Source organism: Pleuronectes platessa, chromosome 6, assembly GCF_947347685.1.
Source record: "Pleuronectes platessa chromosome 6, fPlePla1.1, whole genome shotgun sequence".
Classification (NCBI taxonomy): domain Eukaryota; kingdom Metazoa; phylum Chordata; class Actinopteri; order Pleuronectiformes; family Pleuronectidae; genus Pleuronectes; species Pleuronectes platessa.
Window position 1 is genome coordinate 16,225,817 of NC_070631.1, and position 18,529 is coordinate 16,244,345.

Below are 18,529 nucleotides of genomic sequence, written 5' to 3' on the forward strand. Positions count from 1 at the left end.
TCTTGTCTTTGGGGGAAACCCGTTTGAAAAGCAGCTCTCTCTCTCTCTCTCTCTCTCTCTCTCTCTCTCTCTCTCAGAGACTTTTCCTTGCAAGATAAAGACGGATGATTGTAAAGGTTGATATAGATGCCTTACAGACGCCTCTTTCATTCAGCGTTTGCTTTTTATTAACAGTGAAGTGCTTTAACTTTCTTGGCTCTCAACTCTGTGTTTCAGGAGTATCTGCAGAGGGCTCAAAGCCCTGCTCTCCTCGTTCTCTTTTGTTTCAGAAAAGCTTTAACCATTTCATTTCTCAAGCTGACCAGTCATAGGTTGAAGTGCCTGTCTGGTCCTGATAACAGTTTTTTCTCTGTGTGTCTAAGTGGTGTGTGTGTGTGAGCGCTGTTGATATTGCAGGGTTTGCAGACCCTGATCCATCTTACTGCCCCGATCCAGAGACCCTCCTCCCCACCCACCGTGCCCCCTGCTCCGTCATCCCGCCCAGCCCCACCACCAGTACCAGCCCCCCTCCTCCAATCTTAGCTCCGGCAGTTACACGCTCAGCTCTCTCTCCTGCTGTGTGCCAGTCCCTCTCTCTCTCTCGCTCTCTCTCTCGCTCTCTCTCACACTCCCCTTCTCTCTCTACTTCCTCAAAGTGGCCAGAGCTCCTTCTCTTTTCTCTGGTCCTCTCTACATCCCTCCACCACTCCTCTTCTTCGTCCTCCAGCTGCGAGAGCGACCAGCACCGACCGGCTCGGCCCATTCATCTCCACCTCCGAGCTCAAAAAGGATCTCTGGCCTTTTTACTTTTTCCCTCAAATCTTCCAGTGAACACCCCATTTTTTTTTTTATTCTTGACCTTTTTTGGTCTGTCACCCTTCCCGTCGTCCGGAGAGTTGGCGTGTGTGTGTCTGGCGTGTGTCTGGTTTGCGTGCGGCAGCGTGTACCAGGGCTCCGGTGTCGTGCTCTTTGCCCCGAGGGAGTCCCTGAAGGTCGTGACTGGAGGAGACAAAAAAGTTTTTCAGCACCATGAATGTCCAGCTGCTGCTCCTGTTGGCCCTGGCCGGCCCTTTCTGCGCCTTCACACATGCAAGTAAGTGAACTGTCTGCAGACAGCGTGCTGCTGTTAGCACACTGTGTCCCCTCTCTGCCTCCATGTGCCCGGACCACACCACTCTTTGTCTGCTTTAATCCCCACCGATTCAACAATATCACCACGGAGGCTGGTCTCACTGAGGAAATCCGAACTGTTTTCATTCATGAATACTTCAAATGGTTTATCATTTGAAATCATTTTAAACAGTTGATATTTGAACTGCTTTTACTTTTGAATGATCTTTTTTAAATTTATCTTAGTTTGACCAATAGGTTGAAAACGTTAATCTTAAGGGCTTAAAATCTCAATAGAGTGTCCGGCTCTAGTGGATAATCTGTGTGGGTTTTCACAGCCAAACGTCTCCCTTGTCTTCCCCTCTCGTTCTCACGTCACACTCCCGAGCTCCGGACCGGCAGGAAAAGTTTGATTTGCGGACACAAGGGAGAAATGTGATGTAATAGCAGCAGCTCAGCCGCCTCGTGTCTGTTAGATTCTTGGCACCGGTAAAGAGAAGAAAGGAATATCCTTTTGAAGCCTCCCAAAACAGAGCTCATACGCGGGCAGGGAGGGCGGGACCGGACGGGACAGGAGGGGGGGGGGGGCTGTAAACTGTAACGCACACCATACACATTTATGTGAAAGCTTATCCAGCGGCCTCCTCGACTCACGCCTGATTCTGCCATTTCTCCTTTGCTGCAACAACTTCAGTCCTTTTTCCTCACTTTGCAATCGCTGCTGTCCATGTTCCCTTCTCTCGGTCCTCCTGTCTGTCTTTCTCCATTTCTTTTGGTCTTTCTGTCTCTTTCTTTCTGTCCTTCTTTGTCTTTCTTTCTGTCTTTCCATCTTTTGGCCTTTCTGTCTTCCTGTCTATCCTCCTGTCTGTCTTTGTGTCTACCACTCTCTGTCTTTCTTGTCATCTTACAGTCTTCCTGTCTATCTTTCAGTTTTTTCCTTTGTCTTTCTGTCTTTCCATCTTTTGAGCCTTTCTGCACTCTGTCTTCCTGTCCATTTCTTTGTTTATTTCTATTCTCCGTCTGTCTTTTGTTCAGTCTTTCCATCTTTCTTTCTGCTCCCCTCTGTCCTTCACCCTGTCCAGAACAGTTTGCCCAGGGGCAGTATGTGTGTGTGTCTGTGTGTGTGTGTGTGAGCTTTAGGGCTGGGCTGCGTTTTGCGTGTGTGTATTAATAGAGAGAGGCTCTATAAGGAGGGTCATATGCATGTGAGAGGACCAGAGGAGACAGGCACAGAGCGAGCACCCGCTACGTGATGAGCTTTAAGAGGCGCCCCACCCTCTTTTTTTTTTACCCACATGTTATTAAACTGTGCGCCGTGCCGCCCCTTGGCATTTACCCATCTTTGGTTGGGGGTATCACGCTCTACCACTTGAACCCCCCCCTCCACCCACCTCCCATGTCTCTTAACAGTTCTCTGCCTTTTCTACTTTCTGTCCCCTTCCCCTGTTCCAGCTTGATGAGACTGGACCCCGGGGGACGGGGGGTTAGAGTAGAGACAGGGGGGTGGGGGGGGTCTACTTTTAAACGGCAACCTTTGCTGGCCGGGGACGGCATGCCTGCTCCATTTCCATGGAGGTTTGCTCTGACAAGGAGCCCTTAAACTTTGAGATCCGTTCTTAAGTCGGCCTTCTCAATTTTCCGAGGAAAGCGTAAAATAAGCCATGCTTCTCAAATGAGGTCTTTCAGCTCCGTCATACCCTGCTCTCTTAACTAGCGAGTCCCACGTATCCTGTAAAACACTTCACCTCCTGCCTCACAATGCCGCCCCCCCACCCCCCCTCTTCCAGTCTCCTTCTTAATGAGTTTTGTCTGCGTCCCTGGGCCTATAACATCCCCGTCACATCTGGACGCTGAAGGGCGAGGTCAGTGGCCTTTGTCCGTGCCCGCTCCTGGAAGTGACTCAAGTGTTGCGCTCATGCTCCAATTATGAGACACATGCCAGTTTAAGAGGAGCCGCGACGAACGAGCGCTTCTCACGTCAACAAGTCTCATTTTGTGCTCAGTCATGTACTCCCCCCGAAAAACTTTCCACAGGGAGAAAGACACATCTGTTTATGGAAAGAAGGCAGCGGCCGTTTCAGACCTGGACCGAGCCCCGACGACTCGGAACAGTAGCGGGGCTTTCAGCTTCCATCAGACTGAGAGTGGCATTACAAAAACAGGACTAAGAAAAAAGGAGCAAATCTCCCTGTGGAGTTTGGAGCGTCTCCTCTGTGAGCTCACGTCTCTCCCACCTTCCAAAGGAAAGTGGAGCTGCTGATTAGGGAACACAGAGAGCGCCGGGTGGAAGTTTTATGAGGTGGGAGTTGGACTTGAAGGTTAGCGAGATTACGAATAAACATGATGAGGCTGGCTGGATGGAATCGCAGAGGTCAGGTCAAGTGAAGTGTTTTGTTTGAATGTAAATATGGGGAGTCTAGATTGTGGAAGGATGCTCCAGCACACCCTGTTTATTTAGTCATCCCTGCGATGGCTGCATGTCATGAATCATTACATTTCAGGAACTCCTCAGGCCCGAGATTAAAGACCCTCTTAGGTCTGGTACCAGTTGCTGCCCCTGGTGATGGAGTCCAGATGGGATGTGCTGTGTTTCCTCTTATCTGAGTGAGACCAGGAAGGGGGGGGGGAGACAAATCAGTTCCTGCACAAGTGTGGGTGCTCATTGTGCTGCGTCTGTGATAAGACACGCAGGCTGAGAGTATTCGGGCCCGTCTCCCCAGAGTGCAGTGCACGGTGGCACGCCCCGGTATCTCCTCAGCTGAGTCCTGCTGCTCCAGCGGGGGAGTTTACTGCTGCTCAGCATCTTACGTAGTGCAGCGACACGGGCAGGGCGCCTGTATCTCTCTCACATTTTCCTCCTCCACCGCTGCAAAAACATTCCTGGGCTCAAAAGGTGGACACACTCACACTCCCTCGCACACGTCGGCTCGGACCCTTTCCCTCCGAGTGCAGGGCCTGTGAGTTAGTGGCTCACTCACACACACACTAACGGGGGGCGGGGGGGGGGGGGGCCTCAGTGACAGCTGATTGTGATCATAATGGATGGAAGCTGCTACTCCCTCCTTTCCTGTCTCACACTGTATACCTCTGTGTCCCTCCCTCCCTCACTCCCTCACTCCCTCACTCTCCACTGGAGGTGTTATTTACGCCACGGGAGTGAAACAGCTCCGTAAATCTGCATTCCACCGCCGAGCCTCGTCCGAGGGAAGTTTTTAAAACCAGCGTCGTCCACAGTGACAGTTATCATGGTCCATTATCAACAGAATCACATCCCGAGGCCTCGAGGCTTCTTTTTTCTACTCGCTCTAACAAGCTGTTCATCCATAAACTTCTGTCCTCGACCAAATAATGCTTTCGTAAGTCCCTTTCATGAACATACACTCATCCAGTATGAACCCAGTGGTACTGGGTGATGTTTTGCTGAGTGGCAGGATGATTTCAGGCTGTTGCTCCTCATGGATACGAGCCGGGCTGTGCGGTCGAAATGATGTCATCGTGGATAAAATGACCTTGGGCGCACCGCTGGGAGATTTGGAATAATAAGAACAAAATGCCACACTTACGTAATGCCAGTCTTGGGTTTTGAAAGAAAATGCGTGTGTGTGTGTGTGTTAGTGTGTGGAGATTTGACACAAAGCTCCATGTATGAGAGGTGTCAAGGTGCACATTAACACAACGCTCGCACATTAACAGAGAACGTTATTTACTCCAGGACCCCCGACTCCTTAACACCCATGTTGTTAGAAACCCTCACCAGCTCCAGGGGTCCTGTCAGATCTGACCCTGTCGTAGGATTTACACAGGGTCACGTACACACACACGCACACACACACACACACACACACACACACACACACACACACGCTAACACACGTCTCACGGGAGGAAAGACAGCAAACCAGAGGCAGACAGTGTTCACAGTGGAAACCAGGCAGCAGCAGCAGGAGGGACGCGGGGCTGCTCCCCCCAGCTTCTCGGTTTTAGAAACATACCGTTCCCTCTGAGCCCCCGACACCCCCACCCTTTCAACCGCCCACCGTTTGGCTTCCCCTGCATCCTCCCCTCCCCTGCCCTCCCTTTCTCCCTCTCCCTTTTCTCCCCCGGGATTCATCTTTCTCAAAGGTATAGGCAGCAACCTATCCTCAGGGAGTGGCGGGATCACGGAGAGAGGAAGACGAGCGAGGAGGACATGAAAAGGAAGCGAGGGCAGAGGGAGATGTAGACTGTTACTCACCAAAATAGCCATGTCAGCCTGGGAGAGTCGTCACAGTGGGGAGGAAGTACTACTCTGAGCTAATTGTGGGATCTGTACACATAATGAAACAATTGTTAGCGTCACAGGGGACAATTACACAAATAGCGTACGGCCGTAGACCATTTATCATTGCGTTCATCAGGAGTCTGCCAGGGCGGGAACAAATGTTTGGTTATATTTACCCCGCCTGTTGCTAATGAACACGCCGTCCAGCGCAGGACTAGGAATGACTGCCCCGATTGTGTCCAGCCATTCAGGGTTATTTTTATCCCCAGAAAAGTATTCTCTTCTCTTTCAAGTATTCAGAACAATTAGAGTGAAAAGTGAAATGGAGCGAGCATGATGTCAGAGCCTAAGTTTACGAGACTCACACAGACGCTCCTCTCTGCTCAGCGAGACGTCGATGTGCTCTTTCTTTTTTCGTTCAGTTTTTTTTCCGAGGAGAAGCCGCGCGTCCAGGCCAACATGGTGTCAGTGGAAAGTTAACTGCAGACCGTAATTTTGGTGCCACGCGGAAATCCACCTCCTTAATCTTCGAAGCAGCGCTGTCCAGGCGGAGTTTTCAGTTGTGGCTGGGAGGATGTTGAGCACGGGGAGATGGAGCTGGGGTTATTGGAGGGAAATGATGAGGTTCAACCCAGGCTGCCTCATATTCCGGGCCTTGATGAAAGACACAAGGATAAATAAATACACGTTTTTATACGGGTTCCTCAATTCAAAATGAGAGCCTCCACTTTGCATGCGAGCACAGACTTCTGAGCTCTGTCTCTAAACATGAACATTATTTTATCCTATTCTAATAATTAAAGAAACAAGTTAGATCCTAGCTTCACAGAGAGAATTTCGACAGGTTCACCGTTTAATCAAACCTCAGCCGCTCTTCCTTAAGAAACAGCGAACCCCCCCCCCCCCCCCCCCGCCGTGGCGTAATTCACACAATCTCGTGCCACCCCACCCTCCAATGACTGCACATGTTAAGCAGCTGAGGGTTAACGAGCCTCCCCGCGCTCCCCTCACACAGCGGCTGCAGCAGCTCCCTACACAGGAAATGAGGCAGCGGATGTGGCATGCCTCTACGCAAGCACCGTGCCCCAAAGACAGGATGGAGTGGTGGAGGAATGGAGGCAGGATGTGCAGTTAATGGAGTCACGGGGGTGCGGTGGTCACGCTGTCACTGTGTGCTGACGACGGGAGACGTCGTTCCGAGAGAGTGTGAGAAGGAGGAAAGGTCACGTCATGGTTTCATGTCGGGGAGATAGATATTTACCTTTTTCAGTTTGACCATCCTGACGGACTGAGGCCTGAACTTTACAGCTGCCGTTCTGTCCTAGTCCTGATCATGACTGTTCTAGAGGTGTAGTGCAAACTGTACTGTGTCGCTGCAACTACTTCATATTCTTATTTATTATCTCTTTATATAACTGTGGGGTTATACAGCTCCCAGTACCAAAGACAACATTTCTTATCTGAATAATCTTTAAAAAAATAAATCCAATATCTGTCACATCGTCAAACATTAAACACAAAATGTATAAATTATAACAGAATGATCTTACTTACAAAACATGATAAGAAAACATTAAATCAGTGGGAGGAACATTGACATCAACTTTTTTTTTTATGTAGTCTATATTTACTGCTGCTCTAATAATGTAATATTTTGACAAAAAACGTAAACTCTATGCAGAATTTTATTCTTTTGTAATGCAAATTATAAAAAAATCTCCACATCCAGTTAGGAAGCCTGTACTGGTGAGTTGCTCATCATTATACCAGCATGTGAGCCCATCTGTGACCTTCTCTCTGATTTCCCTCCCCAGGCCCCACAGAGATCCCTGCAGAGCTCTCCAGCGGGGCCGTCCTGGTGACTGAACAATATGTCCCCGCTGCGCCAACCGAGGCTGCACAAGATGAACCCACAGTTGTCACCGGTCCCCCTGCAATCGAACCGCCAGCGGCCCCTGCAGAAGTAACCAGTTCTTCCCCTGTGGAAGCCACTGAGGCTGCCACTGAGGCTGCCACTGAGGCTGCCGCTGAAGCTGCCACTGAAGCTGCCACTGAAGCTGCCGCTGAGGCTGCCACTGAGGCTGCCACTGAGGCTGAGTCTGAAGAGATCACAGAGTCGATCACAGTCCCTACCGTCATCACCGAGGAGCCCGTCCTCGAGACAGAGGCTCCCACTGCTGCTGCAGAAGCACCAGAACCCCTCGCCACTGACGCTCCTGCTGTGGAGACCGCAGCCCCCACCGAGGCAGCAGAGGTTGAGCCCGTGGTGACGGCGGCCGCCGAGGCAGTGACGGAAGGGGACGTGGTCGTTGTAGACGACACAGAGGGTGAGGAATGTGTGGGATGGAAGAACGGGAAGAGCATAGTGTGAGGTCAGATAACGTGGTGTGGCTGATGTGATGAACTCAAACTCTGTACGTCTGTTCTCTAGTGAGAGAGAAGGTTTTTAAAGTCATATGCGTCATCGGATGAATGGATGAATAGATAGATAGATAGATGGATGGATAGATGGGTAGAGGGATAGATAGATGGATGGATGGATGGATAGATGGATAGATAGATAGATAGATAGATAGATAGATAGATGGATGGATGGGTAGAGGGATAGATGGATGGGTAGAGGGATAGATAGTTAGATGGATAGATAGAGGGATAGATAGATGGGTAGAGGGATAGATAGATGGGTAGAGGGATAGATAGATGGATAGATAGATAGATAGATGGGTAGAGGGATAGATAGATAGAGAGATAGATAGATAGTTAGATGGATGGGTAGAGGGATAGATAGATAGATGGATAGATAGATAGATAGATAGATGGATGGATGGATGGATGGATGGATGGATGGATGGATGGATGGATGGATAGATGGATAGATGGATAGATAGATAGATGGGTAGAGGGATAGATAGATGGATAGATAGATAGATAGATAGATAGATAGATAGATAGATGGGTAGAGGGATAGATAGATAGATAGATAGTTAGATGGATGGATAGATAGATAGATAGATAGATAGATAGATGGGTAGAGGGATAGATAGATAGATAGTTAGATGGATGGATAGATGGATAGATAGATGGGTAGAGGCATAGATAGATAGACGGATAGATAGATAGATAGATAGATAGATGGGTAGAGGGGTAGATAGATAGATAGTTAGATGGATCGATAGATAGATAGATAGATGGATAGAAGGATAGATTGGGTAGAGGGATAGATAGATAGATAGATAGATGGATATATGGATGGATGGATAGATAGATGGGTAGATAGATAGATAGATAGATAGATAGATGGATTCATCCTGTGTAAATCTTGATAACTGACCCACTCTTGTCGTTCTGTCTCCCAGAGGGCATGAGCTCCGGCCAGGTAGCTGGCATCGTGATTGGCAGTCTGCTGGCAGTGGTCATCGTCATCGCCGTGATGACAGCTGCATGTAGGAGGATGGGAAAATACTCGTAAGTTGTTCCCTGTGCCTTCTCTGGTGGAAACACACGTGCACAGAGCTTGAGTGAGTCAATGTGAATGCGTGCAGTTCAAATGATTGTTGTGCAGCGAGTCATCACTTCCTCTCAATATGGAGTGGAACTGTGTGAGCTTTTAGTCATCACTGGTCCTATGATGACCTAACACAGGCACTGATGTAATGGGTAATTTGAGGCCATGTGATAAGACGACCTTGGATGTATGTCCGGCACAAACTGCAAAGCATTTGAACCAGAATTGGACTCCAGTGCCGTCGACCTTCCCTCATGATGGGACGGAGGGCCCATCCCAGTGACGGTATCTCCCCCAGATCCCAACCCCCCCCCCCCCACACTCTGAGAAGACTGTATTTGCGTTGCCTGCTAACGACGGATGTTTCTTGTGTCACAGGTCCCCCAGGAACAAAAAACATCAGAAAAAAGACAACACTGTGAAATCTGTAAATTTCTAAAATTTGATTCTCCCCACTGATCATTTTAACCCCCCTTGGCCGTCATTGTCTCAATTCACAGATGTGTAACAGATGCCCAACCCCCCCACCCCCCCCTTCCTAAAAAAAAAAACGACTGACAAAGCTAAACGGCTGCTGCTCCTTTTGCTGACACAGACCCAAAGCCCTATAGGAGGACAAATGTGGCCTTCGTGGTGACAAGTGTCTCTATTAGGCCTTAAAATGAACATGTTTGTTGACCCAGTTTGTGTCCGTGTGGCCGGAGGTCGCCGAGCAGACTGTTTCATAACTGCTCAATCTGAGACCTGAACATAGGGCTTGTGTTTGTCAGACGAGGGCAGCAACGTGAGGTCTTCAGCTCTGTTTATTTCGGGTACTAATCATTGAGTGATTGACGGTCTATTTAAAAAAAAATTTTCACTGTATATCTTTACATCTTGCCTCTAAATGGGGAAATGTCCCAATTCTAATCTTGTCGACACTAAAACAACCTGTAAAGCTAAATGTCTCCCTTCTAAAAAGAGTTGGTAAACATGCTGTTTCTTTTTTGTGTATTGACCTCCATCTTTAATCCTGCCCTCCTCAGCCTTCATAATGGATCAACTGAATTTACTATTAAATCAAGTGAACAGAGGAATTCGTTAAGACTGATTTTTATTTGGACCCACACCAAATTGAATACACCCGTTAACTTCAGTCCCTTTAACACTTTTTTCTATCAAGATCCTTGAATTATTATTTCAATACAAATCTTAAAAAATGCCCTGAAGAAAAGAGAATCCTGTGCCTAACCCCTGATGCAGTTCTGCACCAAAGTTTAGTGGATTCTTCCATCCCTCCACCAAGTTTCATGGAAATCTGTTCAGTAGTTTTTGCTCACAAACATATAAACCCACCCAACAGACAGGGCTGAAAACATAACCATCTTGGCGGAGGTAACAAGTTGTACCTCAGACACTAAACCGCCCATTTCAACCAGTGACTGACTCTGTGATTATCTTCCTGAATGCTAATTATCTCTTCTCTCTTTCTTTCTTTCTTTCTTCTAAACTCCACAGCCCTTGAAGAAAAAAACAGCAAAGCAGCAAGAGCACCCAAGGTTCTGGAAATTCTGAACTACTGAACTGTGACGTCATTTCTGATCATTAAAACAAGCACGACTCCAGAACTAAACCAACCTAACCAGGACTCTGGACTGCCAAAACAACAAAACAAAAAAAACAGGGGGAGGGAGGCCTGTGTGTATTTATGTGTGTATTGTATGAGTGTGAGACAAGAGGGGTACATGAGCAGACATCTTCGCCTCCCCCCCGCTATCTCCCTGACCCCCTAAAGCTGCAGATATGAAAGGCTGTGGCTTCTCCTGCCCCCCCCCCCCCCCCCCCGGAGAACAAAACGAGGTGACAGCAGGATGTCACAAAGAATTTCAGGGCTTTTCAGATGCATTTCATAAAGAAAGAGAAGCAGGGGATTATCTGACATGCAGGGGGTAAACTCTCTCCTCTAAACTATTACAGTGACTGACTCATATTTGCACTTAAGTGTGTGAAGGACATAACAAATGCTCTCATAACAATAGGAAATTAAACACACATGGATGGTGGGAACAGGAAAAATGCAAGAGAGACAGTTACAAATTCCACAGGATGTATATACAATGTAAGGGGGACTACACAGCATACAGCTAATGACTTTCTCATAATGCAGTTGCCTAGGCTAGCATTTGATATTATGGAATACACAGTACACACAGACCATTGTTGGGGCCTTTAAGACGCCCCTGAGCACCAGTTAAAACGTTTCCTCATGTAGCCAGATCCTCTGACATGTCGGCCGACTGTATGAAGCACCGTGTGCCGAAGTTTTTCTCTCCCCGACATGGCGATGCTCGCGAGCGGTGTTGGCTAGCATGGGGCTAACAGGAACGACGAAGGCACCTCATTTGCAAGAGTAACGCGACATTCTGCCCACGTTAACACTGACTTCTAAAAACCTAATACATATCTGTGAAATTTAGCAGAAGGGTTTGCGCCACTGTCTCTGGTATTCTCTCGGACGTTTGGAGGATTTGAAGTTTTGAAGTGCGTTATTAATGTGAATTGACTGTAGTTTTTAACTGCCACCCATTCCAAAAATCAGAACAGCTTCGTCGACTCCCGGCTCGTTCCATAGGAAGCCTCTCACCCAGCCCGCGGCTGCTAGACCTGGTGATAGCATTGTCTCGACAGTGTGCTCCCAGTACTTGTGTTAATAGGTAGATTACCAGAACAGCCATTCAGTCTTTACATTGGGCTAACCCCAGACCGGTGCACAGGATGACATTTTTATAGATGCACTTAGTTTTAGTGCACAGTGTTAGGCAGCAATGCCCCCGCTTTTTTTTGTTATTTTTTTTGCAATTGTACGTGTGCTAAATGGGTGTACAATTTATGAAGTCTCAGCTTTGCTCTGCTGGCTTTCCAAACTGGTTTAATATGTGCACTGACTGAGTGATGTAATGGTTAATGACTAGGCTTTTAGACACTGCAAACGTTTGCAACGACATGTGTCCGCGTCCTCCCTTCTGCTTCGCCTCATATTATCAGTTCTAGGTCTTTAATTTGTGCCATCTGATTTGTTTGAACCTTGTATTTAATTGCAGTGTTTTTGTTCATACTGTTTCAATAAAAAACTGAAAACACTCCACAACATATTCCTCTGAACGCTTTCTTTTGTCTCCGGTTCATCAAATGAATTCCGAACAGCTTTTTCTTCTGTTGTCATTTGTCTCATCCATCTCCGTGGCAATTAGATTACGCAGTTACCGTGGCAACGCCTCAAAGTCAACATGTCCTTGAGCAGCTCTCTGTTCAAATACTTGTAACGGTTAAAATCACATGACACTTGTTTTCTGTTTCCAAGTGCGACTCATACACATCATCAGCAAGCTCGCAGGGGCAACGTCCAGCGGCCTGCTCTGATTGGCCCATTCAAGTAACGCTTCAGATGTTCAAAACACAACCTCTTTTTTTTCAGAACGTAGGCAAACATCATCAAATATGAAAGACCATGCGGCCTCAGACCGTTGAGTCCGTTGAGCCCTCTGACAGTTAGGTGTGTATTTTATGTCATGTTGTGGAGTTTTTCGTACGACGCTGTTAAGCCGAGGCAGGGCTCCAGAAGTGGACTGTGAGTCGCACAGAGATGCTCTGTGTCTGGCTCCCTCTCCTCCGTGTGGTTTTAGGCAGCAGTCCAACGCCCACCGCCCCAACCTCTGCCCCACCAGCGAGCTCCACGGCTCCCTTTAGCTCTCCCTCTCGCCTCAGACTGCTGTGGACAATGGAGTCTTTTGAGAGGGGCAGATGGTGAGGCTATGGGCCACGGCTGTAAGGCTGCTCACCAGTAGCTCCCGCTCTCCCCTTCAGCAAAGGGGGAATTTTGTACATCGCTAGAGGGTGGAGTCACTTCCTGGGTGGGCACGCCAGCATTGATCATGTGCGTTGCACTCTCACTCGCACACACACACACACACTCAGAAGAAACCAACTCTGTGCCCTCTCTGTGCGGATGAGCACATGTTAAACCAATCATAACAGTCGAGCTCCAGCAGGATGTCCCAGAAAGGCAGCTCACCATAAAAGTGTGTGAATCACAGAAAAGAGTCCCAGTCAGATTCATGACACATAGTTATGACTATGTGTCATATAAATGTGTGTTAAACACACACATTTATGTCTCATAACTGTCCAACTTGAAAACTGCCTCCTTTGTGGTGGATAGACCTAAATGTAAGTGTGTGTGAGAATTCTACATCTGAACACAGAACCTGTGAATGTGTTCAGATACTTGTGAAAACGAATCCCCGTAATGGAGTCATCAGAGTTTAGTCACCGCACAAAGTTTCCCACCTCTTTCCTGTGCTCGTCTCGAGGTGACTGAAGACTGTCTGAGAGGAAGGAAGAAGCCGCTCTGCTCTAGACAGATGGATGAGGCAACATCTCTCCCACTAAATAAAACCAGACCTGTGTATTTTTCATTTAAAAGAAGACATGGGTGTTTATTTTTTTGCAGCGACCACAAGTGCACAGTTGCTTATAGCCGACTGTATGCTGAAGGTTTGTGAAATATTCCTTCTCAGAAGAAAAGTGTGGTCCGAACTGCTGACAGTTTAAAGACAGAGCAGATTGTATAACAACGGAGGATTGAAAAGTAATAAGGAGGCAGGAGGTTTCATTCTGCTAGATTGGTCTCTGGCAGGTGAGGATGTGTCTTATGAGACATTTTGGTGTGTAGCATGTGTGTGATCCCTCTCATCAATTTGTCAAACTAGAAAAAGACTTTGTAAAGAGAAAAACTAAAATGAACGATGGAATCCTGTCAATATTCCTCACATTGGAGGTTTTTATCGAGTTTATAGTAAAACAAAGAGGGGACACAAACAGGTTCAGCTGTGCAGTGAAAGTTCATAAAATAAATAATACTGATACAAATATAAGCAAAGATCCACAATACTATATATCTATATTTACTATATACTGTATAATCACTTCCTCACATCTGCCAGTTGGCCTCTAATGGACTGTTATTATTATCATTACTATCATTACTCTTACTCTTAATTTATTACTATTAATAGCATTATTATATAAAACACCCAGAAAAAAAATTAAAAACAAGGAAATATTTATAAAAATAATGTGATTCCAGTTACCATAAAAGCCTCGGTACCTTTTATATTTCTAACAAAACATACAATATCTCCACCAAGGTTTCTTTAATTATAATTGCTGCTCATATTATAAAAAAAAAATTCTGCAGGCTGTCCAGCTTCCTCCTAAAATCCAAAGATGTTGGGCGTTATGGGAGCCTCTAGATTGATTGTAGTTGTGGTTGTGAGTGTGTCTGCCTGTCGCCCAATGTCAGCAGGGATTGGCCCCAACCTCTCCTTTCTCTTAGGCTGCTACTATAATCTACGGTGGCCCTGAGAGCTCAACGAACAGCAACTTAAGAAAACACATGCAAGTTGACAAAACACAAGCAAAGTAAGAAAACATCTTCATCAATTGCACAACACAACACAACACATTACAGAAACGTGCAGCAAATAGACAAACGCCCTGCAAATAGACAAACGCCCTGCAAATAGACAAACGTGCTGCAAATAGACAAACGCGCAGCAAGTAGAGGAGAAAACACAACGGAAGTGTTTCCAGAGGACAGCTAAAAGTGATGGACACTGCTGCCACAAAAACGTCCAATACACCACACAAATTCGGTTCCACACAGGGGTCGGCCACTCGCGGCTCTGGAGCCGAACGCGGCTCTTCAGCCCCTCTGCAGTGGCTGTACAGTACAGTGTTGTGCATGTGTTTCGCGAACGCTGAACATAGCGAATCAGTTTTCATATTATTAACGTGAACGTAACGATGAACGTGAGAGAACGTCACGTTAATTTTTTTAATCATCATCGTATCAGAACATCATGAAATACCAGGAGCGGGCGAGTGTGTGTGTGTGTGTGTGTGTGTGTGTGCGAGCGCACCGTTCCCTGGGCTCCGACCCCACCCAAATGTCTCTTTTGATAGTAAAGGTTTCGTACCCCTGCACACTATGGACAATACATTGCCTCACAAACAGGGGCTTGCTTGTTAGCGCTGTTTATTCAGTTTAACAGGAGAAGACGGCATGTCTCTAGATCGGACCATCTTCCTGCTCAGAGTTCACTGTGGTTCTCTCCGAGCGAGTGGGCGGGGTCGGAGCACCGGGACACGCACACAGGCGCACACACACACACATACACACACACACACACACACACACACACTCGCCCGCTCCTGGTATTTCATGATGGCCTGATATGATGATGATTAAAAAATGAGCATGACGTTCACTTACGTTCATCGTTACGTTCACGTTAATAATATGACAAAACTGATTCGTTAAGTTCAGCGTTCGCGAAACATATGCACAACATTGTACTGTACAGTCACTGCAGAGGGCTGAAGAGCCGCGTTCGGCTCCAGAGCCGCGAGTGGCCGACCCCTGTGTGGAACCGAATTTGTATGGTGTATTGGACGTTTTTGTGGCAGCAGTGTCCATCACTTTTAGCTGTCCTCTGGAAACACTTCCGTTGTCGTTTCTTCTCTATTTGCAGCGCTTTTCTCTATTTGCAGCGCGTTTCTCTATTTGCAGCGCGTTTCTGTAATGTGTTGTGTTGTGTTGTGAACTTGATGAAGATGTTTTCTTAATTTGCTTGTGTTTTGTCAACTTGCATGTGTTTTCTTAACTTGCATGTGTTTTCTTAAATTGCTGTTCGTTGAGCTCTCAGGGCCACCGTAATAATCTCACCATACCAATACCTAACTAGGATACAAGGATTTTGTTGTTGTACTTTCTGCTCTCTTGAACAAATATAGCTTTTAAAACAACATTTGTACAAACTGTTGGTAAAAAACGGCCTGAACAAATAAATAGAATAAGAAGAATATACCGGTTGTGTCTTCTTGTTGAATCTTGTAATTTCCACATGTTGGAAAAAAAACAGGACAAAACGAACATTAAACATCCGTCAATGGACTCCTTCAAACATGCACGTTATGTGTCTAGTGTCCATTGTGTGGTTACTGGCAATATAAACAACGTTATGTCATACTGGGATAAATAGATTCCTCTTACATCCGGTTGATGTCATTCATCCAGTCGGACACATTTGAACATAAAAACTATCTTGGGTGGCCAGTTCAGCAGCCCTGAATGTCTTTGGATGAACATGTGGGGGAAATGTAGCCTGTATACAAACATAGATAGAACATGAAAACTCCACACAGAAAGGCCTCAGCTGGTCAGGACCTTCTTGCTACTATCATGTCATTGGCTGTATCCAACCTGAGAGCCTTTAGAACACCTCCATCTGGGAATGACGTTTAAAAAATGTGGTTTTAAGTCAGATAAAAATAAGGAAGTAGATATAGGATATGCTTACACCATAGCATATGTTTTCTCCATGCATGCTGCTCACGTCTGCAGCTCTTCCTCGCATGGAGTTGTCATGTATGCCATCCTATAGTGACCCGGGCGGAGCAGCAGTATGTGGGTCTGTGTGCGTGCGAGGAGCGCCACATGTCAAACCTGAGGAGTGCCTGGGTTTGAGATGTCACAGGGAAAATGTCAAGCCCGGAGCCCCCGTGAGTTTTGAGTGCCGCAGACAGCTGGGTCCCGGGGTGGATGGAGTGGGGCGGGGTGGGGCTGCAGGGACGAGAGAGACGGGGCACAAAGTTAGGTGACAGGCGCAGACATGGTGTGTTAGTGTGTGTGGTCAGATGCAGTATGGGTGATGCAGGGAATAGCTGAATGTGCTTGTGTGTGGCAGCAGAGAGGCGGGGGAAAGTGAAAGAGGAGACGGGATGGTGTGTGTGAGGCATGTTAAGTGTGTGTATGTGTGTACAGTATCTGTGCACATGGTGTGTTACTTTATGGAGGTCAGGATGCGTCTCTAAATGTGTGTGCATGTGTGTACGTGTGTGAGTGTCCAGACCTGTGTACGTGTGTGTGGGTCCTTATTCTGGAGGGCACGTGTCTATTGGTCTTTGGGGGATTATTAGCATGGGTGTGGCATGTGGTTGTGTGCTTGTGTGTGTGTGTGTGTGTATGTTGGCACAATGAGCCACTGTTGTGAGCATGTATGTACAGTATCATGGCCTTTTGTTTGGTACAGTTTGTACGAGTGCTCTGATGTCTTCTCATTTGCATGTTCTTCCCTGCACATCTGGCGTCCCACAACATGAAGCAATAAAATTTGATTTTGTCCCAGTGACATGACCTGTTGTCCAGCAACACTCGTGCCTTTGTCCGCACTGTGTGGCACACATGTTCTATAAGAGATCCTTATTGTTTCATGCCAGAGGCTGGCGTTGTGATCCGCCTGATACACAGACACATTGTGGACCACCTCTCCCTCTTTGTCTTTTCTTGTCCCGCATGTTCATGTGGAGGGTGAGGGTGAATGTTTCATTGTGCATGGAGTCATTGGCCCGAACCGGCGCCCACTGCCACAGGATGCGTTGCCATACATCGAATCTGGAGCACACTTTGTCTCCGTTTTCTCTCACAATCACTGAGTTTCCTGTTTGATTTGAACTTGACTTTCAGACCATTCGGCATCTTCAAACTAAAGGATTTCTTTTTAAAAACTAGAATGGCACTCAGGGAAGCGCATACTTCCACCAAGAGCCAACAGTCCCCTTTAATTCAGTCAAGTGGCACCGAATTAGACACACTTATAGAACTCTGTTCCCTATGAGTGATTTTGTTTCCATCAAGATCAATGAAGTATTCGCTAGAAAGTTCATGAAAATTTCAAAAGAAATGCCCTAACTCGCAATATTCAAAAAAGTTTAAAATACCCCCCCCCCCCCCCCCAATCTAGATCCATGCCAAAATGTAATGAGTTCACAGACACACAAACGTACAAACCAACCAAACCAAAAAAAAAACTCCTTGGTAAGGTTAAAACAATTATAGTGTTTCATTCTTCAGTGTGCCTTTATCTCAACACCAAAATAGATAATCATTCATCTTTGATCCAATGTACATCGCTGAATTAGTTCACATATATTACCATACCTGCCGATCTAAATGTACACATGTTAACACTCATATAAATGTGACAATACATAGGGTTAGGATAATGTATGTTGAAATGCTCTGTCGTGTTGTAGTTGGTTATGCAAAAAAAATATAAAAAGTTCAATATTTCTATCCCCAAATTTTCAGTCTACTTGTATCTGTTGCTGAGAACCACACCTCAGCTCTCACACTCAATATTTATACCTTTTACGATTGTCCTCTCCGTGCTTCAGAATGTTGTTTTCAACGTCATGTGACAGCAAGGTTATTTACAGTCAAACCAGGTGAGGTGCTGCATGTTAACCTTAAAACTGGCAGCGACACAAGTTGCTTATTCGATCCGGGGCAGATGATGTTTCGACCCTGACGTCTTTTTAGAACGGGGATGCTGGATACTGTGACATGTGACAGCAGCTTCCAAACCGCATTATCACTGTGCCTCAAAGCAGAGCACTGATAGTAGGAACTTACTGCCATAGTGCAAAGCAGCATTGCAAACACTTCCTTTCACTTTTCTGACTTCTCATATTTTTGATTATTTATCGATATGTTGAATTGCTTTTGGCTGCAGCTAAACTCCCTCCTATGACTGTGACTGCTTAGCCATGTGTGCGACATGGCTTCCAGTCAG

General features: G+C 46.6%; 1 protein-coding gene across 1 annotated transcript; it reads left to right on the forward strand.

Annotated features, from left to right (window-relative positions):
* Positions 1–490: 490 nt before the first annotated feature.
* si:ch211-156j16.1 (uncharacterized protein LOC564557 homolog) lies at positions 491–11,982 on the forward strand. The gene is made up of 4 exons (XM_053425346.1): positions 491–1,072; positions 7,165–7,677; positions 8,707–8,815; positions 10,353–11,982. Exons 1-4 carry the CDS (start codon positions 1,009–1,011, stop codon positions 10,357–10,359), a joined length of 693 nt encoding a protein of 230 aa, XP_053281321.1. The 5' UTR covers positions 491–1,008; the 3' UTR covers positions 10,360–11,982.
* Positions 11,983–18,529: the final 6,547 nt, after the last annotated feature.

Bases quoted from the DNA above. Each gene is read 5' to 3' on its own strand.
- si:ch211-156j16.1 (XM_053425346.1), top strand. From the start codon at position 1,009: ATGAATGTCCAGCTGCTGCTCCTGTTGGCCCTGGCCGGCCCTTTCTGC. The intron at 1,073-7,164 runs GTAAGTGAACTG...TTCCCTCCCCAG, and splicing joins CTGCGCCTTCACACATGCAA to GCCCCACAGAGATCCCTGCA. The intron at 7,678-8,706 runs GTGAGGAATGTG...TCTGTCTCCCAG, and splicing joins CGTTGTAGACGACACAGAGG to AGGGCATGAGCTCCGGCCAG.